The 25,382-nt window shown below is 42.6% G+C and overlaps 1 protein-coding gene and 1 long non-coding RNA gene across 2 annotated transcripts in view; one reads left to right on the plus strand and one right to left on the minus strand.

The window, feature by feature from the left end:
• The window catches only part of ADAMTS12 (ADAM metallopeptidase with thrombospondin type 1 motif 12), a 4,274,824-nt gene that overhangs the window by 4,091,975 nt on the left and 157,467 nt on the right, over window positions 1-25,382 (minus strand). The window contains exon 2 of the mRNA XM_085630806.1: window positions 3,858-4,219. Coding sequence (XP_085486932.1) covers window positions 3,858-4,219 — 362 coding nt within the window. The remainder of the gene's footprint in view (window positions 1-3,857; window positions 4,220-25,382) is intronic.
• The window catches only part of LOC146864046 (uncharacterized), a 186,705-nt gene that overhangs the window by 75,935 nt on the left and 85,388 nt on the right, over window positions 1-25,382 (plus strand). The gene's annotated exons all lie outside the window — the stretch shown is intronic.

The raw sequence follows: 25,382 nt of genomic DNA on the forward strand, positions 1-25,382 counted from the left end.
TAAAACTAAATTGTGATTCTGACATGAACGTTATTCTCCTCCGCCAAACAGGATAGTCTGTTACAGTATCAACTAAACACAACAAAATAACACTACAAAAATTGGACACAATGTAAAAATAGAACACACCACAAGAACCAAAGTACAACAGAACAACAACACCAGGGGCGGCTCCTCCATGTGGGTGGAGGAGCGTCACCCCACTGCTTTCTCGCACTGCGAGAAGCAGAAATATAAAATGGTACTAAAAATACCATTTTATGTTTCTGCTTCTCGCACTGCGAGAAAGCAGAAGGCTTTGATTGGGGGAACAACCTTTACAACGCAACTTTTACAACGCACTACCATTACAACGAAACTGTTACAACGCAAATGCATTGACAACGCATGCCATTACAACGCAAGTCTTTACATCGACTTGCACTAGATGGCGTGCTAACATTAAAAATAGTGTAGTTTACTATCCAAACACCTTCCCTACTGTTACGTGGACTGGAGTTAGAATAGTAAATTACACTTTTTTAATGTTAGCACGCCATCTAGTGCAAGTCAATGTAAAGACTTGCGTTGTAAAGACTTGCGTTGTCACTGCATTTGCGTTGTAAAAATTTTGTTGTAACAGCATGCGTTGTAAAAGCATGCGTTGTAACATCATACATCCGTTTGATTGGTACAGGTATGCTCGGTGGCAGGGGAGGAGTGGCTAGCCCAATGCTGTGGGCGCTGACTGTTTGGTCGGCCCTCTGGGGCCGACCAAACCAGTCATGCGCACTCTCCCTTTTCTAGATGTAGGCTGCATGCAGTCTACATGGAGAAAAAGGCCTCCCTATAGACGGCTGTGTGGTCAGCGTCCCAGCTAATCACAACACTGTCATTGCAGCGTTGTGATTGCCTTAGGGGAGGGGAGGGAGAAGGCCTGTTGCTGCAAATGGAGGAAAGCATGAGCAGATCGAGCAGTGATGACGCGGGATCCGGGAAAAGTAAGTTTTTAAATTTTTTTTATTTAAACCCCCACTCCCTGCGAGACCACCCTTACCTCGCGACCACTCGCCCGTCCCCCCACCTCACATGACCCGCGCCCGCTCCTCCACCCATGAGCCATGCCGGCCACGACTGAACAACACAATGCAATAATGAAGCACTAAAATGCAATAGCACAAAAAAATGCTCAGCACATCACTACCACAACATAACGCAACACAACAAATATCTTTATTGTACACAGTTGTAACAAAATCTATTTAATATTAATGGAATTTCACTTGCACGAAAAATTGAATGCTTTTTATTGAATACTAGTAGCCACATACTCCTATTATAAGGAAGTTTTTCTGCAAAACATGCTAAAACAATAATCTGGCTGCTTTTGTTCATCCACAAAGCCCATTGCTAAGCTACCACACAACCACAGATGCTAATCATAGTAGAGACACCAGCTCTTGCGCTTGTTATACCACAAATGAATCCCTATCAGACAGAAGCACTACACTGAAAGACTGTATTTGAGATACAGGAGATTTTTTTTAAATGCGATTAAAGTAATATACATTGGTATGCATATATTTTGTTACCGTGTTTTGCCTTCTTTGTATTTCTGCTCTGAAGCATATTCAACTGCTACTATTTTTTAATGTGATTTCCAAACAGAATTCCTTTTATTAGCCATTGGGACATATTCTCTGGGATAGGCCATATCAGGGGGCATATTACTGTACAATTTATACACTTACTAATCTAGGGTGCTCTAAGCTTACTGCAGATGTCACAACTCAGTATTGTACAAACTCCGCAGCAGCTCTGCTGTAAGGAAAATTGTGTTTCATGTTTGTTTTACAATCCCAGGCACAGAAACTGGGTTCCACTGATTTTGGAATATCAGAGTAGAGTGTACCCACACAGAATTGCTGAAAGCCAATAGAGAACTGTGTTTAATCATTTCCATAGCGTGCTCCGCAACTAATCCACTCATTGGTGCTACAGCAGAGAGTGAGTGTGCTTACAACGGGTTGACGGTTGACTCTAGAGACAGAATCATGACTTGCACTAGACGTCCTGTTAGACAGTGGTGTCGCGGGGTGTAATGAGCACAGTACAACACACTGCTGTTGATCTGGAGTCCATTTGGTGGGCTTCATCTGCAAAATAGTTACTATGATGGACCTGGAACCTAGTTTACAATGGTCAGACGTGGTAGGGCAGGTAACTAATAGATGTTGGGTTAGTTTGGGAAGCCGTTTGTAACAAGCATTGGGAAAGCAAATAGGTCTGGCCTTGGCAAGCTGGTTCTATGGCTAATTAAAGATGGGTGGGAGCCTGTTGCGTTAGGCTACCCCGTTGAAGCAGGGCCCCTCCCTGGGTGAAGCCCAGTTGGAGTGTGTCATTAGCTTCAGGAGAGCACTCTGACCAAGTCGCTGCAGATCCAGCAGCTAAACTCTGGCCCGAGACATGATAACACACCACTGTTGTAAAAAAAAACACTTCACAAGTGCAATACCGTTCCAGACAACCAGTCCGCCGTGACGAAGTGCGCTACCAGTTCACTAAACTGCTTAGACACCAAGCAGTGGGTATGAGGCACTACATAAACTTAATTACAATACAATGCAGAGTACAGTTAATATATCCAAATCACTTGTGAACTGCAGAATCAGATGGAAGCTATGCCTGAACTTTACGCCGCAGTGGCACCAACCAGGCCCCAAAGGCAGTTCTTTCTCCTCACATTTTCAATCTTAGTTTCTAAAATACACTTTGCCATATTTGGTGTTTATTTTAAATTCAGAAAAAGGGTGTTTACTCTTTAATTGTTTAAAGTCTTTCCTTATACCTTATATATGTAAAGAAATATGGTGGATATAATTCATTGAAAGAAAGTAGACAAGTGTAAGGTTACATTTTTAATGCTTGTTCAGCACTGGTCAGAACCATAAATGGGAAATTTCGGTTGTAGTCGGGTGCAGTATTTCTGATACCCATTGGAAATCACCATTCCACAGGGGGTAATCAGAGGAAAGCTCAGAAAACTGCAGTATTTCCAATTGTCCAAAATACAGACATCTGTGATATCTATAATTTCGTCTGTGGCAATATTGAACGAGTAATCCCATGTCACTTGTGATAGCACCGAAATTCTTTAAAAATCTTAATATAGTTGTTAACTTGAATACATTTACTGCACTACTCAACTTAGATTGGCCAACATATGTATATCTAGAAAGCATATTTCTCTAAAACCCCTATATATATCATTATTACTATTCTACATAAACCTTTTCCAACCTAAAACTTAGCACATCATGTCTGACTTTCCAAATGAATTTACATATTTTCTGAATAAAATATTTCTTTGTAGCCCTAGTTCAACGTCACATACAACGTCACATATAATTTCGTGTAAAACCTGAATTAACTAGATCTAGGTTAATATAAACACACACATTATTTTATTCTCAACCTTCAGTGTATTCTCCCTACAGTTCATTAGATACATAATCTGACCAGTCACGTTCAGTAGCCCATTGCCAATACCCACTTCGACTAATGTCATCCCAGATGGTTTCCGTCAAAGTTGGCAAAGATTTAAAGAAGGGATAACGAAGCAACTAAGTTTTCCTTTTCCTTTACCATCAATAACAGCGACCTGTAACCAGCAATATCCAAACATGAAGTGACCTTTTCAGAATTCAGCCTGGAAGTGTGGGAGAAGCTATTGTTCCGCCTATTGAATTCACCAAAAGTTAACCTTGATGTTACCAGCAAGCCCATCCTGAAACACAAAGATTCCACCAGCCTTTGCCAAAGTTCATACACAGCTCCTGTATCCATATTTTGAAAGTAGAAGAGAATGTTTGACTTACCAGTCCATTGCAGGTACTGATGGCAGCTGGTCCACTCCCAGCATTAGACTGCCACACTGTGCCACGCAAGTGGCATGAGGATGGCGCGTGAGACTTGATTGTTGTGACGCTGTGATTCCCCACTCTCTTTTCCAGAATATAGTTATCCGAAATGAATCTTTGATTTACTGTCAAATTGAAAAATAGGTGGTTCTCTTTGAATCTAATTTTGTAGTAAGCAAATGGGTCCTTTGTACTAACATCTCTTCTTGTCCTCGCATTCACAGAATGATGATGTAAACTGAAGGAAACAAATTGCCAAGCGTCATCGACTTTCACAGGGTTCACCACATCGTAGTCTTGCAAAGATTTCAAGAAGGTCTCTGAAAAACAAGCACACAACAAAGTTACATTTGACCCTAGTGTCCAAATTAATTACAGTCCCTAAAATCGACAGTCTATGAAATGGAGCTGCTAGGTAGGCAAATAATATGTTGAATTATTTATGGTTGTAGCAAAGCGTGGACCTGGGGTTGAAGTTCTGCAAATACACATCAGGGCTAGTATAAACGTTACTCGCTAATAGTATAGTATATATGCTAATACTGGCTTGTCCTTGATCTTGAATGTACAGTCTATAGTTCGCATACATGTGCAGAGATTTGGGGTCGTGGAAGTTGTGAAAATGTGTCTCCAGGTACATTATGACATTTTGCAAAGCCTTTCTCTTCACAATATTAATAACCTAAAGTGGATAGAATCGTCTGCCTGCTGACTGTTCTACCATTCAATAGAACTATAAACTTCCAATGTACCTGTATGAATCGGGCCCACGCTATTGCATCCCAGCGAATGACCAGCTAGCGTTGCTGCCGAGGAAAACATTCTGCAGAGACTTGGCAATGGACAATGGACTCCAGCACCCCACAGACAAAGAGCACAGTCCTCTGTACACCCACCCATACACTAACACCATAAAGAGGTATAGTATAGTATAGCATGTTACAGAATAGGAGAGGCTCATATAGCATTGTGTTATATAGTATAGAAGGAACTAACTCATGCCACCTTCACTTTAACCAATATGAATCATTACTACACCAGATACTTAACTAATCTCTAATAATCATGCACAAACAAACATCCATGCACAGCCAATGGATGGAAATCCTAAACCTATACGAAAGGGGCACCAAGATTAAGGCAGCCCTACAGTGAGCTACTCATAGTAGAAGAAGCTGTATCCATGCTGATATCTTAACATGTGTGAATATTTTGATGTTAGGTAATTGCGTATCTATAGTAGCATGCACCACTCAGTGGGCCTCTTGGCGCTTGATAGATTACTTTATTTAACTGCAGGAATAGCACCCCAAGTTAGCTTCTAGTATCCGCTGACTTGTAGTATCAGCACTGTACATGGGCGTCCACAAGGGGGGGGCAAGGAGGGGCGCATGCCCCCCCCTGGATCGCCGGTCGCGCTGCATGATTGGGCCGTATTGGCCAGCCGCCAGTTTGTGTAAGTGCAACCGCACTGCACGCACCACCTGAGAGGATACAAAAAGTGTACCTTCATGTTTGGGTCCCAGGGCCGTCAATCTGGTAGTGTGCGAAATCGATACCAATGACGGCCCTGCAAACTTTATCGCCCAGAGCGCGCCCGCAGGAGTAACGCAGCAGCATTTGTATGTGAGTGTCTGCAAGAACACCTGCTGCAACATGTTGCCAGCCACCATAGTCAGTAGTGCGGTGGGTGTTCAGTCTGTGGGTCACAAGGCCGTCAGTCTTGTAGCGTGGGAGAGTGCTACCAATGACGACCCTGGTAATAACTTTTGCCCAACCCCTGCGGCACTCTTCAAAAGTAGCGGTCACGCGCTACACACGGTCTCTCTGCGCAGGCAGTGGTGAAGTGTGTTGGGATTTGCTATTTCCCTGTCTGTCACTGTCTCGTCACTATACTAGCGGTACAGTGAGTCACTGAGTTAGACCAACGCGTCAATGGGTTTCCAGAGTCCCAATGCGGGAGACCGATGGAAAATGGAAAACTGCCCTCGGTAAGCAGAGAGCCACAGGGTCACAAGCAGAGGAATGGAGCATACTCTCAGGATAATTCGGGAACCGTTGCGCATAATCATAAGGATCTCGGTCAGAGCTATTCTTACGGGGGAATAGGTGCACAATCTTCTCTAAACCACGCACCATTCTTACGTACGCTTGATTATAACTAAGAAAATTGTATTGGCCAAGTGGTTAATTAGGTTAGCATCTTTTTTGTTGAAAATACACAGTTTACTGGATATACGTTGTCTCTTTACATTTTGAAATCAACAATTACGAAGCATTATCTGCTATACTGATGAAATGTAATGACACCAAATGATACTTAGAGTGATATGGCGGTATTGCAAACCACCTGATTAAATAAAGATAAATATAAGGTTAGGTTTTAATAAGTGAGTGACTTACAATTTGGTTTGAGTATTATCTCGTCTATATAATTTTTGTTCACAGTGGTCCAGAAATAAACAAATAAGTCCGTGGAGGGTTCGAAAGCTGATTAAAATAACATAATTAAAGTTACCAAAGAAGAAAGAAATGACTGTTCATGAAATTCTAGGTGACTGTATATTTAATTTAAATTAATTTTTGGTTATTTTTATGGTGGGAAAAAACAGAGAGTTAAATACAAAACCAAATAGGTATAACTAACGATTTTTTTTATATTTCTTCTTGTTTTATGTACAGGATCCCAAAAAAAACAATTTCATCATATAGTTTCAATCATTTGTGGAATGATGAAAACAGTAATAAAGTCATATTTGTCAAGCTCCTGCCTATGTTAGGTTGGTATACATAAAATCAGCTTAACCTACATGAATAGATATAAATAAATTGTAAAGACAATGTAAGAAGTTTAATTAACAACTTAATATTGTTTTAGAAGAGATATATATATAAATATAACACATCTGGAACCATTAGAATTAGATAAGACATACAAGACCCAAAATAAAAGAAGGAGAAAAAAGCAGTTATATAGTAAGTAATATCGAATAGGATCAGTAATACTTGTAAACTGTATAGCTTATCTTACAGCTTTAGAAAGGAGATTCTTTATAGAATGTATTCTGTATTTTCAGATAAAACAAACACGTCAAATTTGCCTTTACATCTGGACAAGCTTTGTCAACATAGAAATAATGTCATAGTTAATGAAAAGGTATCTCATAAACTTACCTATGTTGCAATACAGAGACTTATACCTAGCTGATACTAGAGAGCACTGATATTTTGACAACAGTAAATGAGTAGCCTTTTGTGGTCACAAATTGAATAGAGTTACCAGTTTTGGTACATAATCTAACAAGTAGTTAGATAACATCTTAAGTTAAATATTGAGGGAAACAGCTACATGATCTGAGTAAGCTTTCTAATCTTTGCCCCTCTGTTTCAATCTCATGAATTTACTACGTAGTTTTATGACAGATTATGTAGTGTAAATCTCTTTTGAAGAGAGAGTGTGTTGTTATCTAATTCACTTTGGTAACACATAGTATTGTTCGGTTCATTATTTCTCAGAACGTTTTTCAGAAATATCAGTTATATATTTTATGTATATATATATTATAGGTATATTGTATTGGCGTGATAAAACTCTAGATGACAATCGTTATTTGTATATATATTTTCTTCATTTTTTAGTATTCACTGGTAAAGAAAATCCTGAAGAAGGCATTTGCCGAAACGCGTTGGTGGTATTCCTCAAATCAATACCAGTGTTTTATCTATATGATTCTCAATTTTATTGTAAATTGTGTTTTGATATCTGAGAAATGTGGAAAATACAATATACTGTTGAATTGTTCACCTCATATCAAATTGTGTTCAAATTTGTACTGTAAATTTATTTATGTTCAGAAGAGAATTATGTATGAATTGACTCAATTTATACATATACTTTGTTCATGTACAAAAAAATACATAAAGATCAATATAAATTAAAGAAAATATATATTTTTCACATTGTCTGACATATTGTGTATTTTTGTGGTTGTGTTTAGAGTTGCGCCTCTTTATTGCCAATGTTAATCAGCACTGAACCCGGTGCTATAGCTTTTTCAAAATTGCATACTCTCAGGACTGCAGACAACCATCCTTAGTGTGGCGCATGCACAGCGTGTGCTGTGGGTGAACATTCAGGCATACGGTGGTAGGAGGCGAGAGCAACCAGCAGGGCACGACAGAGAGATTACGTCATGCGCTGTCATAGGTCATTGCTGATGGTTTTTATAGTATCCTGAGTTGATTTAGATACTTAAGTCTTACCTGGAGGTGGCAGGGCAGAGCCTATGCAATGCTTGTCCTGTTATCTGCTGTTAATAAACCTAGAACTACCTACTTATTCAAGAATATCTATTGTTATAATCCCTGGCTAACACAGGAGGAATCCTATTCAGTCTGAAGCCATCACTTTATTATTGTTGCTATGAATGGTTGTTGTTTTAATTTTTCTTATGATTATTGGCTTCGTTATCATTGTTCTCGCTGTTGAAGTTTTTCTCTTCACCACAATGATATTATTGCTATTGCTATTTTTATTATTATTTTTATTGTCATCACCATCCTCTTCATCCTCGGTTTACTGCTTGGTTTAGAAGCCTACGCTTTAAGGAAAATCTGTGTATATTGAACATAAGGTCAGATGGAGAAACATGAGCAGAGCATATTCTGCTACGGTCAGCTGCTCATTTATGTCATTATCACTAAACAGGCCTTTGATATTGAAATCAGCATTTTACCACCAGCTGTAGCCTTATCTTGTTTGGATGTATCACCTTCATGAATACACTTGATAGCAGTGACTTTATGTCAAGGCAAAGAGACGCACAGCTGTTATATTCTATGTTCAATGTTAAGCATGATAGTTATTTCTCCTCCCAGCTGAATGTGTTTATGTGATGTCACCTCCTTATGTCACAGTTGGAATGTTATGATTGAACTGGAGGAGACTAACTGATGATGAAGGTGGTTGGCAGTTCAAGAGCTGTGTAGTTATCTACATCAATAAATTAACTTTCTACAAAACTGTTCATGAGTGAATTACTACAGAAATCTGGCGACAATTTGACTACACAGCAGAACCCACAAATATCTACAATCAAGTCAATTCAGCAATCAAATCAATTCTTCTAATATCAATTTCTAATTACCTGTTGCTTTTGAAGAAGTATTTGCGTCACCTATACAACTGTAGTGTGGACATCGCTTCTTTCTTCAATCAATATCATCGACTCCAATCTTGGCTAAATCATCCCTGTTTCAATTTCAAAACTCCGTATTTCTACTCCTTGATGTGCCGATGAAATGACCCATGGTCTTCCTCACACACAGCTGATTGTTGACTCACTTTCCTGCTTTTAAAGACATCTTCAAGCTGATTTATTGTGAGTGATCCATGTTGTGTCCGTTATATGGCGAATTGCTTATGGGAGAGAATGCGCTACGTTTTTTTTTGTAAAAGTCGTTTTGAATAAGGATAAGACTTTTAAGGTATATTTGTTGACTTCAAGATCCTTTTAAATCTATTTGGCAAGCAAAAACAGTGAAAGTACTTTTCAACAATCCGCTCGCAAACCGGCGCGCTGATGTATGTTTGGAAATTGCGTGCAGAGTTTCTTTCTCGAGCCGTCCATTGTTTCTTTACGGAGGATTTCGCACACGCATGCGCACGTGCATGCATGCGCATGTGCGAGAAGATCTGTTTCTGATCTCGAGCCGTCCATTGTTGCTTTATTGAGGATTTTGCACGCGCATGCGCACGTGCATGCATGCACATGTGTGCGAAGATCTGTTTCTGACCGGAGCATGAGCACAACCGCTCAAACATCGTTGTGGATGCACGTCATTGAAACAATTCTCATCATTTAACATAATTCGAGAAGCCTTTATCCACGGAAATTCTTTCAGTTTCTTTGACAACTATTGTCTATCAACATTTGCCAACCACGACCGGATTTTGCCAACCAGGAGGACTGCTTTTGCCAACCACGACTATTTTTAGCAACCACGACCTGTTTTTTTCATAGAAATAGACTTATATCTAGAATATCTGCAATTTCATGGAACCTCTGAGCGGAATTCACAATGACTATTGATTACCATTGATTATTGTTTATTTTATGGTACTTTAATTATTATTATTTTTATTTTTTTTCTTCAAACATTTAAAAAGGGTTTAGGTGTATTACTGTGAAGTTCAAATACGGTACACTGAATATATATAGTTTTACACTATCAAAGAGTTTTACACAACGCTTATCAATATTATTAGTCCATGTTCTACAGAAATTTTAACAAAAGGTCAACTGATATTTTCGAACTCAAGTTTTAACATAATGCTATCTCTTTCATCAGTACATTGTTTTTTTTTGTTTTAGAATTAACCCAAGCCTATGTCGAATATGCAATCAATAAATGCACCTCCTGCATTTTTAGAAACTCCAGGGGAACCTTCTGTTAAGTGGGATGTTTGGTTCGATGCTTTCGAAACTTACTTAGGAGCAATTGGCGCACTAAGATATCGTCCAGAAAGGAAAAAATATCTATTACTACATTCTCTTGGATTCGAGGGTAGGTCAATATTTAAGCATCTACCTGATTTAGCAGACAATGGTGTAGAGTTAAATGATTATCAGGTGACTGTTTCAAAACTTAAGATTCGCTTAGACAAACAACCCAGTTTGATTGTACTAAGGCACAAATTTTTCAAGAGGAAGCAAACTGAAAATGAAGATGTCGATGGTTACATCTCTGTTCTCAGAAAATTAGCTTCAGTGTGTGTATTTGAAACTGAACAGCTTTTTCGTGACCAGTTTGTATGCCATGGTAAGGATAAACATATTAGACAGAAATTACTTTCCATGGACAATCCCTCTCTTGATGAAACTATAAAAGTTGCTAAAAGTATTGAAACCTCTCAAGCTTCTTTAAAGGAACTTGAAGATAAAACGGTTGACAGCGTTAATTTTGTTGGGGGTGTGAAGAAAGATAAGAGCAAATTTGGTAGAAATACCACTAGGAATTCTCCAAATAGCAAATCTGATGTGTCTATACCTAGCAATATTTGTCTGTGCTGTGGTAATGCATCTCATGCCAAGGGAGGTAAATGTCCTGCTATAAATTCAATTTGTAATTACTGCAAAAAAATGGGACACTTTGCAACGGTCTGCCTCAAAAAGAAATTTCAAAAGAAATCTATAGCTTGTGTTGTTGAATCTGCTGATGAATCAGAGGGAGAAATTGTTTCAGTTGTTCATGATGAAGGATCTGTTCATGAAACATCCATACCTCTCACTGGCGACCCCTCATGTTGTGTTGATCCAGTCGTCGAAATAGCAGTGGGAGATAAGAAACTTAATCTTCTTGTGGATTCTGGTGCCAGAATCACAATGATAACCCAGAAGCTATTTTATGAAACTTGGGGGGATAGAGAATTATTTCCTCCTGATCGATCACCCGTTTCTTACGAAGGACGGAAAATTGATCTGTTAGGTTTCATTGAAGATTTCTTAACCTTCAAAGGGAGGAAAATCAGGGGAAAAATGTATGTAGCGGTGAAGGGCTTGAACATTCTAGGGTGGTTTCACCAGGGCCTTTTTGGCATGATCTTAAATCCAGGAACTAAAGAGCAGGTTATGTTAGTCACCTATGAAGAAGAGTGTACTAAGTGGAACAATGAATTTCCTTCTGTTTTTAGTAACAACCTGGGTAAGATTGCAGGATTCAAACATAAAATAATTGTAAAAGATGGGGCTATCCCTGTCAAGCATAAGCTCAGAGGTGTTCGCTTTAGTATATGAGAAGATCTCAACAAAGAACTTCTATCACTTTGTGATAAAGGAATTATTGAGCCTACAGAGTCTTCTCTTTGGTTGTCATCTCTTGTCGTTGCCCGAAAAAGGGATGGGCAGCTGCGTGTATGTGTGGACCTCAGGTCTCTCAACAAAGAGATCTGGGTTGATTCCCACCCTTTGCCCAGAATATCTGACTTGTTCACGTGTATCAAAGGTGCCTGTGTGTTCTCCAAACTAGATTTGGCTAGTGCCTATCATCAAATAGAATTGCATCCTGACTCTTGTGCTTTAACTGCGTTTGTGTCCCCTCTTGGTACGTTTAGGTATCGGAGAATGCCTTTTGGGTTAGCCTCCGCGGCGTCAGTGTTCCAGAGGGTTATGCAAAACATGTTAAGAGGTGTCGAAGGAGTCATTGTCTTTCAAGACGATGTGCTTATTTATGCTAAAGATAACGACTCGCATGATGCTATCATCAGACATGTGCTTGAAATTTTCAAGAAATGTGGGGTTGTGCTTAAAACTGAGAAGTGCAAGTTTTCTTGTGCCGAGATAGAATATCTTGGACACTTGTTATCTCACGAGGGTATTAAGCCCAGACAAGGTCTGATTGATGCTATTTTAGAAGCTCCAGTGCCGAAAGACAAGACAGGAGTCAAATCCTTATTAGGCCTTCTAGAATACTACTCTAGATTTATTCCTAATTTTGCATCAATAGTTAGACCTATTAGCAATCTACTCAAGATCTCGAGAAGGTTTTTGTGGTGTGCGGAATGTGATCAGGCGTTTAAGGATGTTAAGAATGTTTTAAAAGAAAGTGATGCTCTTTCTCCATTTGATCCAGATCTAACATGCAGCATAACTGTAGATGCTAGTCAGGTGGGATTGGGTGCCATTCTCACTTAACAGAAGGGTAATGTAGAAAATACTGTTGCATTTGCGTCAAGAGTGCTCAGGAGTGCTGAAACACAGTATTCCGTAATTGAGAAGGAACTTCTTGCTTGTCTGTGGACTATAGACAAATATTGACCTTATGTGTGGGGAAGACGTTTCAATTTGTTGACTGATCACAAGCCTTTAGTTTCTATTTTGTCTTCTGGTCCTAGTAAGTGTTGTACTCCAAGGATTACGAGACTGGTCAGCAAACTTCTTCAATATCAATTTGAAGTCTTTCACATTGCTGGGGGTAAGTATACTAGAGCAGATTTCTTATCTCGCTTTCCTCAGAGCTGTGGACATTGTGAAGGAACCAGTTTTCATGACTTAAACGATGAAGATAATGAAGATTGTTTTGTAGCCTCATTAGATATTCCTGTTCTTGCAGTTGGTTGTGAATCTGATTGGAGGGCAGCATTATTGGGAGATTGTCTTCTTCAAGAGGTCTGCAGGTTTGTTAAAAATGGGTGGCCTAAGGAGAAGTCTTTGCCTACGACTTTACAACCTTATTGGAAGATTGAGTCTGAAATCTCTGTAGAAGATGGTCTGTTGATGAGATGTGATAAACTTATTCCACCTCACTCTTTGAGGCTCAATATTATCAAAGAGGCTCATGAGGGACATTTGGGGATCACTCTCACTAAACGACGAGTTCGTCAAGACTTTTGGTGGCCTAGTATGGATGTTGAGATTTTGATAATGGTTGAAAATTGCCTGGTGTGTCAAACATCAGAAAAAACATTGAAAGTGACTACACCTCCTTTACACCCTATTGAATGTCCTTCGGGCCCATGGGTCAAAATAGGTATTGACATTATGGGACCTTATGAGATTCTTCCTCTGGGGATGAAGTACATTTTAGTAGTGATGGATTATAAATCGAAGTGGCTGGGAATTAAAGTAGTCAGGGAGGCTAATTCTTCAGTTATCGTCAAATTTCTCAAGGATATATTTTTGAGGGAAGGGTTTCCACAGTTCCTAGTTTCTGATAATGGGACCCAATTTTTAAGTGAAGAATTTCAGTCTTTTCTATCGTCAAGTGGTATTAAACATCTCAAGAGCTCACTTTATCATCCACAAACCAATGGTCTTGTCGAGAGAATGAATAGGGTTGTGGGTGAGTGTGTCAAGTGGGCGGTGAATGGGAGACATGATGTATATAAGTCTCTTGAGAGTATGTTGTGGTTTTATAGAACTACACCACATTCATCGACAAAGGTTTCTCCTTTTGAGATACTAAGGGGTAGGAAAGCGAATACCAGTTTCCAACCAGGATGGATGGATAAATGGGTAGAATCTTTGTTTGATGTTGATGCTCTTATGGAAAAAGTCAAGGTCAATACTGATATTGCACAGGGAAAAGAGAAAGTATGGTTTGACAACAAGAAAAGTGTTAAATTTGTTGCTCTTTCTGTGGGTGATTTTGTACGCATTAAGAATCCTGTGCACACCAAGAAAGGGTATTGTACATTCGGAAATCCTGTCAAGGTCATTCGGATTTACAATAACGCTGCCCAGGTTGAAGGTGGTTGTTGGTGGAATTTGTCTAGATTAATTAAGACTAGATCTTGTTCTATATCTAAAGATTGAAGTTTGTCAAGTAAAGAAATCACCACTTCAAAGCTTTCTGTTGGGCAACGTAGAAAGAGTTCTAGAGTTCGTGTAATTCCTCACAGGTTTCGTGATTAAGAATTTATTAGTTCTGTATTTTATCATACTATAGGAAGTGTTTTGTTTGTTGTTAGTTTATTTGTTTAGGAGAAAAGGAGATATGTTATATTCTATGTTCAATGTTAAGCATGATAGTTATTTCTCCTCCCAGCTGAATGTGTTTATGTGATGTCACCTCCTTATGTCACAGTTGGAATGTTATGATTCAACTGGAGGAGACTGACTGATGATGAAGGTGGTTGGCAGTTCAAGAGCTGTGTAGTTATCTACATCAATAAATTCACTTTCTACAAACCTGTTCCTGAGTGAATTACTACAACAGCATATGTGATAGTCTCCTTAATTGCGCTCTCAGTATAATAAAAGAAAATCATCACACTCAGGATGGACGTGCTCTTAGCAGCTGCTGTCGGGTAGCAAAACACCATGTCACGTTATTCTTTCACATTGTTTTGCTGTTCTGGTTTTGGCTTGTTGGTTTATTCACTTATATACTTGTCATGCAGCATCGCTTTGAGTCTACCTTTGCGTCACAGTGCTTGTGGTAACTTGCCTTATTTGGCTTGTGTCTGTGGTTATCTACTGTTAGTGTTGTAACTCTTTGGGGCCTTCCTATGCCAGCCCCGGCCCGTCCTAGTGTCCCCTACCCGGCCATGCCTGCTTGGGAGGTTCTTTATGCCTGCCTTGATTCCCGAGATTTGCCTGTACCGAGCTCCCTGTAGCTTTTTCCATTTTACCTGGCAGTTACTGCAACCTTCCGTGTGGCCCCTGCCTGTGTCTGTCTCTCTGGCTGCTCTGGCAGAGCTCTGCCCCAGTGCTAGAGCAATTCGGCATCCAGGGCCTCCAGCACAGCAGGATATCTCCCTCACCAGGGCCTCCAGCACAGCAGGACATCTCCCTCACCAGGGCCTCCAGCACACCAGGAAATCTCCCTTACCTGGGCCTCCAGCACACCAGGACATCTCCCTCACCAGGGCCTCCAGCACACCAGGACATCTCCCTCACCAGGGCCTCCAGCACACTAGGACATCTCCCTCACCAGGGCCTCCAGCACACCAGGATATCTCCCTCACCGGGGCCTCCAGCACACCAGGACATCTCCCTCACCAGGGCCTCCAGTATACCAGGACATCTCCCTCTCCTTTGTACCAGAGGCAGAAATGTAGAGGATGTTGAAGAGGGTGGAGAGGACCACACAAAGAGGGCTGTGTGGCCCCTGCCTGTGTCTGTCTCTCTGGCTGCTCTGGCAGAGCTTTGCCCCAGTGCTAGAGCAATTCGGTGTTCCAGGACATCTCCCTCACCAGGGCCTCCAGAACACCAGGACATCTCCCTCACCAGGACCTCCAGCACAGCAGGACATCTCCCTCACCAGGGCCTCCAGTACACCAGGACATCTCCCTCACCAGGACATCTCCCTCACCAGGGCCTCCAGCACACCAGGACATCTCCCTCACCAGGGCCTCCAGCACACCAGGACATCTCCCTCACCAGGGCCCACAGCACACCAGGACATCTCCCTCACCAGGGCCTCCAGCACACCAGGACATCTCCCTCACCAGGGCCCACAGCACACCAGGACATCTCCCTCACCAGGGCCCACAGCACACCAAGACATCTCCCTCACCAGGGCCTCCAGCACACCAGGACATCATCCTCACCAGGGCTTCCAGCACACCAGGACATCTCCCTCACCAGGGCCCACAGCACACCAGGACATCTCCCTCACCAGGGCCTCCAGCACACCAGGACATCTCCCTCACCAGGGCCTCCAGCACACCAGGACATCTCCCTCTCCTTTGTGCCAGTGGCAGAAATATAGAGGATGGTGAAGAGGGTGGAGAGGACCACACGAAGAGGGCTGTGAATGAAAAGCGAGGAACACTAATTGTGGAATATAATCTAGGAGAAAGACGCACCTGCTTCTAAATATTGTCAACCCTCCAGTGCTGTGTAAATTCCTACCAAAGACTATTGAACCCCTTGAATATTGTGAATCCCTCTAAATACAAGGCTGGCCTCTCATGAATACTGCGAGAAGCCAGCCTGAATACTGCATGCCCACCTAAAGGGCATGAAGCCTGCATGCAGAACCCCTTCCTAACGCTGTGCCATGTCACCGTGCATGCTCTGTCACCCAGTGTGACCCCCACCCCGTCCCCGCTCCTATACTCAGTGCCAACCGTCCCAAAACTCTATGTTTATCAGCTGAATCCCTATTCGGTGGATACAACTTTTCGGATTCTGCACATTGTTTACTAATCACTGTTTCTGGTGCGATAATCCAAATGAGCAAACTGAACTACACCAAGACTACAAGTCCTAGAGTTAACGAACTAGGTAAAGAAAGTGTGCGCTTTTGATATAGACTCTAACGATAACCTTAATATGTCGCTATACTTAATTAAATATACCTTGTGTGAAGCCCTCTGCTACCAATGATTACCTCGTGACGTTCCTCTGAATTTCTCAAAAGATAGTGTACTGGGCAGCCAGGGGGCATCTGGGTGGTTTACTGCATGCGCAGTCCCACTCAGGGACCACATTAAATCCTGGTCTGCAGGCTTCCTATTTCTGTGTATATGCAAACAACACACTGTGATCGTTCAATAGGTTGCTGTGTTGTAAATAAACATCTTTGGAACAGATCCACGTGTTGGTCCCCCGTACACTTTGACATGTAATGCGTGTGCGTCTGTTCGGTGTGCGCTGTGCCAGCATTGCTCCAGAGTGTAAGCTAAAAGAAAGATTCTCACATGAGCCAGGTGTTTAGTGAGGTTTTTTACAGGTGCTTTTCGTTAAACGAAAGACGGAAAATATACAGTGGCAACCTTTGTTATCCCGTGAAGATGCTTGAGCCCTATTTATTTATTTGGCTGTGTTTTTTATCGTGCTGACTAGACCGCGAGGTAATGGAGTGTTTTATTTAAGTGTATACACAGATAAGTACATCCTGTTACAGTATTCACCTCATTGTATAGAATAACGCAGGGCGACGTCTCACTGTGACAAAGGGGTTTGTTTGATTGACCATTTAGCAACATCTTTATTTTTCCGTGCCAGAGTGACGCCTCTTCTGGTCGAGGCGCAACCCTTCATTGCTGCTCTGTGGCAGAGCTTGGTGTGCTTGGTTTGCTCCAGGCAGGGTGTTTTGCAAGTACTGCCACACCTTTGCCCCCTTCCATCCCTCTGCCCCTACCCATGCTCTGCCCCTAGGCAGACATTGCCACTGCCTAGGATGGAAAACATTTTCCCTGCACTCCACATGTGTTGTGGGCGGCAGAGCGGACGACCTGACTGTAGTAGCGTCTGAGCAGCATATGGCCTGGGACTACCGAACTTCCCCCTCCACCGCCTTGTGTATAAACCACATCTATTAATGATGGACATGAGAGGGGAGTTTCTTTAGAGGCGGGGGTCGTACAACCCCCGGCCGTATTTATTATAACATGAAAATAAAATAAAATTGAATTAAACAATATTTACACAATTTACGCAGAAACGTAGCATGAGATTTGATTACAATTCATATGTACAGATATCAGTTGGCTAACCTTAACATATTTCTAATACAGAGTATTTCCTATCCGAATCTGACATCTGGATCATAATCATACATTAATTACTTTCTGCGTATCCTATTTGGGCCTATGGCAAGGTCGCTAACTGGTGTCAGATCCATATCAATTAGCCACGCCCTCCCGTAGGAGTGCGCATGCGCAGAGGGCCCGTTTACCGAGAGGGTACTTCCTCCCCCCAGTTACCCCCATACGCTCCCTGAACTCCGTTACAAATGGGGGCTCTTGCACTCTGCTCCATTTAGTGACGTCATCATGCTAGTGCGAGGTGGCCAACCAGCCTAAAGAAAGCGTGACTCCCCCCTTCCCCGCACCCATCCAGCCAACCGGATGTACCGCCCCTGGAGTTATAGGAGAGACCCCCTGTCCCTCCCACTGGGCGACCCCATCCAAGAATGGCGCCGCCCCCTAAGGACCTTAAATTTACTGCTCACCAGTCATGACCTTACCGCCTGACCAAGGAAAAGCAATAAATACGACAATTGATGACCTGTAAACGGGAAAATGTCTAAGGAACAAAATTATACTGTCAACTTTATAACACAATAACCACTTTTGCTACAGGGGATGGTGGGTGGGCCAAAAAGGTTGACAGCCTCTTAGAGGCTGGGTGCGGCAGACCTGGGAGCGCGGGACAAAGAGACCGACTCCCGCGCTCCCCAGCCTTTTATCATGGGTTACTGGGCAGGCCGGTTCTAACCGGCGTGCCCCCTTTCCCTCTTGCCCCGGGAGCGCCTCAATCACTTCCAGGGTCAAGGTGGAGCCACCACTAGCCAATCCCCGCTGCGGCGCGCCCACCGCGTCATAATGACGTGGAGGAGCGTGCTGCACCAGGGAGAGCAGGCTAGGGGGGAGGGGGTCAGTGCCCCGCCATACTTGCGGCAGGGCCGATGCCAGCCCATCCTTTTTCTTTGCAATGTCCCAGTACTGCTCAATGCATGGGTTGACTCTCGAAGCCTGTCTCTGGCCTGTTATTAACTTGCTATGAAGTGCCACTCAAAAGTCACCCAAAAGGCAGTAAAACAAATGTCACACATAAATTCACTGGAAACATGTAAATGTCATACATAAGCAAACGGAAACCTTGGCAGCTATGGTCTAATGTAACTTTAGAAGGAATACATTCGAGAAAGAACCTTAAAGTAACATTTGCAGTTTAGACCTCAGTACAGCTGAACAGTAAACGTGTACTAAAACAGCACTTAAGTTTTGCTCCTGGGTTTAAAGATGAAGTGTGATTGCAGATGTTGACTGAATAATTGGCTAACACATTTAATGATTGGTCCACAAGTGTAAATATTTTTATCAGGTGTGCAGTTGCTGCTTCTCTAATCCAGAATATTTTTTTCACTGCTTGCTGAGAGAAGGGCGGGTATTAAAGAGTGAACAGGTCCAGCACGGATACGTTTCAAAATCAACTTAATCACAGAGACGTGCAAGGTTTAGCTTTATCCCATGGCAACTTGGGTACACCTGTTAAACAAGCTCTTGAAATGACTTAGGGCAGGCTAGTCTTGTGCCACAGGTGCCCCGTTAACCCCCTCCCACTACCTGTATATCGAATAGAATTTACATTCATCCTTAAAATGGTTTCTGATGAATATGTCTGCATAATTTGAGAGTTGCGACTTTGGGCTGTTTTTTGGGCTGATGCTGGTCTGCATTGGGCTTAGTTTGGGCTTTTACTTGAGCGGCTTTGGGCTTGGGACGGGTCTCAAAATCTGTCAACACTGCTCCTCTCCAGTCAGACGCAGAGAGAGTTCAGAGAGAGAAGCTGCCTCTCTCTGTCCTGTGCTCAGCCTCTCTCTGTCCTGCGCTTAGTTTGAGAAGAGAATGAGATCAATTATTTACTTTTTTACTTCGTGTTAAGAATAGATTAAAACATGAAGATTTAGGGCTTTTTGACAGCCTATATATTTTGGTTTGCTGCCTGCCTGGTATTGTTTAATTTATGAAATTTCTTTCCCCCATGGATCCTCCTGCACCCCATTGTTTCTTGTGCCCCACTGGCACACATCATGTCAGAGGAAGGTGATGAAGTTAACATTTTGCCCCCCCCCCCCCCTGGAAACAATTCGGCGGACGCCCATGAGCACTGAGGCTACTAATTCTGCGTGAAACGCCACTGTTTTGCAACCATAATACGATCTCTGTATCCCAGATGCTTAAACTTTAAACTGTTGATTTCATGCCATCCTCAATGTCAGACTAGACATACGATGTGCTTATCAATGCTCTGTGCATGTGAAATGTGCTCACAAAGACAGCAGTGTGAACTGTTTTTCAAGTGCAGTTTGTGCTTTTGCTGCCTGGCTCTATGATTGCAAGGGAAGCATCTGCTATTATTAGAATATAAGCCTGCCAGCCAAAAGGATTTTGCACTTCAAGTTGACAGCGTAAAACCTGAGTCATTGCAATACAGCAATACTCTGGCAAAACCTATTAAATCGACAGGAGCATAACGTGGCATAGCGATGGCGATTTAAAGATCACGGAAAGATACACGTTCGCGGGGGCTGGAGGGGCAGTCAGAGCAGCGGGTGGGTGGAGGCACCCACATCTTTCACGTCAGAGGCGGGCCCACAGCTCCTCCGCGCACGTAGCCACTGAAATAAAAAAAAAAGCAACTCTAAAGTTGCATGGATAGACAGGTCGGATGAGGCCTGTCTGTTCTAAAAGTGTAATAAAACGCACCAGCAGCAAACGTAGCTGCTGCTGTGCCCTTATATGTGCAGGCCTTCCCCCTACTGTACAGTGGTGACTCCAAGGTGCAGCTAGGCTCTGCCTATCTTGAGCTCTCTGTGTGATTGACAGCACTTTCTCTAACAGGGAGATTGCAGAGTCTAAATGTTTTTTAAAATAACGTCTCCTATTTTCATTACAAATAGCTGTGATCCCACTAGCTCTCTTTTTGCCCAGTTCCTTACTTCACCTGTTATTATGATTTTGTTTTGAATTTTCTTATCTGCTTCATTTCTCCAGGGATCGTCAACAACACATCATTCTGCACTTGCCACAACCCAACAATGCAGCAGCGGCTCCTACGCTGTGGCGGAGGAGTGTCGCCCCACCTGCCAGGAGCAAAAAATGAAAAAGAAAAACGATAATAAACTCTTGCTTATTATCGTTTTATTTTTTTCTCTCGGAACCAAGGTTTCGGGCGGGGCCAGGGTGATGACAGACTGGTGGAGTGGTTGCACTGCTACTCAGTGCGCATGATGGTTTGGCCGGTTATGTCAGGCTGGCTGAACCGCCCTGGGTACTGAAGCTCTCTCCAACCTAAGCTGTGTTGTCGGGTTGGAGAGAGCAGGCACAGGCTCACAGTCTAACTGTGAGTGCAAATCATTGGTGCTCGGGCCAATCCTGACGTTGCTTTTAGTAGCATGAACGCAGCTTTAGGATTTGCCGCAGTGCATTCTGGGAGCCTGGGCCTGCAGAAGAGAGGAGAGTGCTATGGCAGGTAGGTGGTTTTTCAATTGTTTTTGTCTCCTCTGTCCATTTCCCCCTCGTTCCCCTTCCCTTCCACTCTACCAGGCTATCAACTCACCAGCCGCTACTGAGTGCATCCACAGTATTTTAGTATACTGCTACAGTCGCAGTAGTTTCCTTAATTTCAATTTCCTTTTGTGAAGCAATGTCTCATTAGGAGTGACTACTGTATGTCCCAATTTAATTTTGAACTTCTTTACTTGTAATAACATCATCCCACTCACACTGAATGGCTTGTTAACCCAGATCTCCAAACTATAAATATTTTTCTCTCATTAATCTGTAGACATATATTGTTTTTTTATTTTTACATTAGACTTGTGTGGGATAGGACACATGCATGGGTGCGGGTGCATGTGCGTTCATATGTGTATGTGCATTTGTGTCTTTGGATTTTACTAACTTTGAACTCCATCTTGCTGCCTGGCCAAAGTTAGTTTCTAACCTTGGCACCAGTACCCAGTGCATTATTGTGCACCTCGTTGTGATTCTTCTGGTTCTAACTCTTTGGGCATCTATAGGTGTCTTTATAGTGTCACCCACTATATTAAGGATTGCCTGCTCGGTGTGATACCATGTTTATATTTAACTTTACATAAAAAACTGTTGGCGGATACATTTCTATTAGGATTTCGTGCCTCATGGTTTTAAGTTTACGTTACGAATACATCTCATTAAATAAAATAACAATCAAAAAGGGAGTTATTAATTTGAGAAGTAAGTTCCCCTATAAATGTAATACTCACTCATTGGTTAGGCCTCAACACAATTGTAATAGAAACTGTGTCAACCCCTGGTCGCTGGGGCACAAGCAGCAGGCAATTCTCCCAAAGAAATGCATGGTAAGTTCAAACAGCAGCAATATGTTTCAAGTAAATAAAATAAGAAAACAATATAATTACTTTTAGACATAGCAACATTGGCGTGTTTTTCCCCTGTCTTTTTTGCTTCTGACCTCCTGTTTTTGACTGTGTGCTGCATTCCGTTTGTACTGGTTTTAGAGCTCTGGGCACGTCACCACTACTGGCCAGTGCTAAAGTGCAAGTGCTCCCTCTCTAAATTGTGCCTATGATTGGGTATCCATGACTGGAATATTAGATTTACTGGTAAGTCCCTAGTAAAGTGCACTGTGTGTACCCAGGGCTTGTAATTCAAATGTTACTAGTGGGCATGCAGCACTGATTGTGCCATCCACATGGGTATGCCTGCAAACATGTTTAAGGCCTGACACGGCAGTGTCTGTGAGTGCAGTTTTAAATTGCTATGTCGACCTAGCAAGTGCACCCTCTTGCCAGCCTTTTTACTAATTGTAAGGCACCCCTAAGGTAGGCCCAAGGTAGTCCCATGGGCAGGTTGCAATGTATCTAAAAGGTACGGACATGTACTGGTGTGTTTTACATGTCTCGATAGTGAGATACTGCTAATTCCGATTACACTATTGCAAGGGTTATCTCTCCCATAGGTTATCATTGGAGCTCCATTGAAAACTCCAACAAGTGTAACCTCAAATTGGGAAGAGATAGGTATTTGGAGTTTGGGGCGCCTGAACTCACAATTTAAAAATGCATCTTTTAGTGAAGTTGGTTTTTAGATTGCATGTTTGAAAATGCCACTTTTAAAAAGTAGGTATTTTCTTGCTTTACCATTCTGTGCTTCTGCCTGCATGTGGAATCCACGTCTGATGGAGGGTGAGAGGTGTGCTGTCTGTGCATTCACTCTAAAGAGTCACACAAAGGGAGCTGAGGTGTGCCCTGCGTATGCTGATGGCCCATCACTGGGCTGATCAGTCTTCCTGAGCTACTGTGCTAGGAGGAGTTGTCATTGACCCTTGAATAGGACTTTGCCTGTCCTCAAACAAAGCTGTCTCCACCCCCCTGAAGTGTGTCCGGAGCTAGGCAGGGTCTTGTGCACTATAAAGACTTTCCTTTGAGGTTTGCCTACTTCAAAGGCAGAAACTGGTATAAGTACTGGAGCTGTGACACCACAACTTCAGAACACTTCTGGACTAAGTGGACATTCTGCAAGGAAGAAGAGCTGGAAGCTGTAGAAGGAGAACTGCCACTCTGCTTTTTGCTTTGTTGTACTGGCCTGCTGCTTGCTTCTTCTGTTCTGGGAGTGATAGGGCTGGACTTTGCTTTCTACATCCTGATTGCCAAGGTTTTCCAAGGGTGTGTGTGTGCTTGCCTCCTGTTAAGATAAGAAGTCTCATGGTCATCAGACACTTCATCACCTCTGCTGGGAGTTCTGATCTGCCAAGTAGTGCCAATTCCAGTTCTGGGCACTTCTGCCAATTCCAGTTCTGGGCACTTGGAGGTGGCTTTTGCTGCACAGAACCAAGAAAATTCATGCATTGACCTCCAGTGCCTTTTTGATCCTGATGCAACTTCTGTGCGGTTCAAAAACGAAAGCATTGCCCAGTGACTGTTTTTGGGGGTGGTGGCGTGAGCGTAAGGTAAGTTTTCTTTTTCTTTTTAATTCTCTCTCGTCGTCTGATGCCAGCAAACCCCGCCCGCCCTGTCACTGGGCAGCAAACACAGGCCAGCAAACGTTCTAGCTATGCCACTTGCAGCTGAAGAATTGACGCAACGACTGCTGTGTGGCTGAAAGATCGCCTCAACCCGAGGTCTAAGCACCTTGTCTCCGACATCCAAGGCACCCACTTCTACTCCCATGCAGGCCCTGCTGGGCAGTAGAGAAGTCAATGCATTAGCTGTTCTACAGCTGGAAAATCGATGCAGTGCTTGTTTCGACACATTGGCCCCGCTGTCTTGATTTTTTTACACATCTCACCTGTGCACCAAATCCTTCATCGACGTGGCCCAGCAGTAAGGAACCAAGCCTGTGTGTCCAGAGATCGACACATCACCCCCCCTGAAAGTAAGGAACCGGCACATCACCTCTCCTGACAGTAAGGAACTGACACATCACCTCCCCTGCACTGCAGTAAGGAACCAACGCATCACCTCCCCTGGGAGTAAGGAACCTCGTCTTGCTTTTCAGCCACCTTACCTTCCCTGCACCTGTTTCCATCTTTGATTTTGACGCATCCCAGGTACTTTGAGATTAAAGTGAATCATCCATAGTTTCCTATGAACTAAACTATTTTGAACATTTGACATGTGATATATTTACTTGCATATGCTGGATGTTTGTCGTTTTGGTCTTGTTTTATTCAGAGTAATATTGGCTATTTTATATAAACTGGTGTGGTGTCCTTTTGGAGTGCTTTCACTGTGTTACTGTGGGTGTATGCACAAAAGCTTTACACATTGCCTCTGAAATAAGCCTTACTGCTCGTGCTAAGCTACCAAGGGGGTGAGCAGAGGTTATTTTGAGTGTGTAACTCCGTTACCATGATAAGAATCAGGGTCCCTACTTGGACAGGGTGTACACTGCCAACTAGAGACCCCCATTTCTAACAATTAACATAGCAAATTAGTAAAATAAAGAACATGGAAAAAAAACAAAAGATCAAAATTGGATACAGAGAGATGTGAATTTGTTCATTTTTAAGAAAAAGAGAGCTGAAAAATTAAAAACACCAATCAAAACTTGCAGTTGTTCATGATGGACCAAAGGTCAGCTACAGCAAGATGATACAGAAGTAAAAGTTTTTACCTTTGGGACTTTGTCTGCTTTTTAGAGCTCAAAGTCTTCCAGAGGAGCAAGGTCAGAAGCCGAAGCCAGTGAAGGTCCCTCAAAGTGAGAGACGTAATGGTTGAGCTCCCAGTGAAGCTGTTGGTTATGGCATAAAAGGTTTTGAGCACAACACAGCTGGATTTTGCATCCACTGAGGTTGCTTCAAGACCTTACCACAATCCCTGCTTTAAACTTTGGATTTAGTCAGGGTTTTCGTTCAAAATCCTCCAGTGGGTAAAGGCATGAAGCTGTAGCCAGGCAGGGCCCCATAAGGCAGGATACCTTTACTAAGAGGTCCTGCTGAACCAGTTTTCAGTGATGCAGAAAGCTCTGGCAGAGGCAACCTGTTTTAATTTGCCTACTGAAGGTGTGCCCGCTTTGTCGAA

Source organism: Triturus cristatus, chromosome 2_1, assembly GCF_964204655.1.
Source record: "Triturus cristatus chromosome 2_1, aTriCri1.1, whole genome shotgun sequence".
Classification (NCBI taxonomy): Eukaryota; Metazoa; Chordata; class Amphibia; order Caudata; family Salamandridae; genus Triturus; species Triturus cristatus.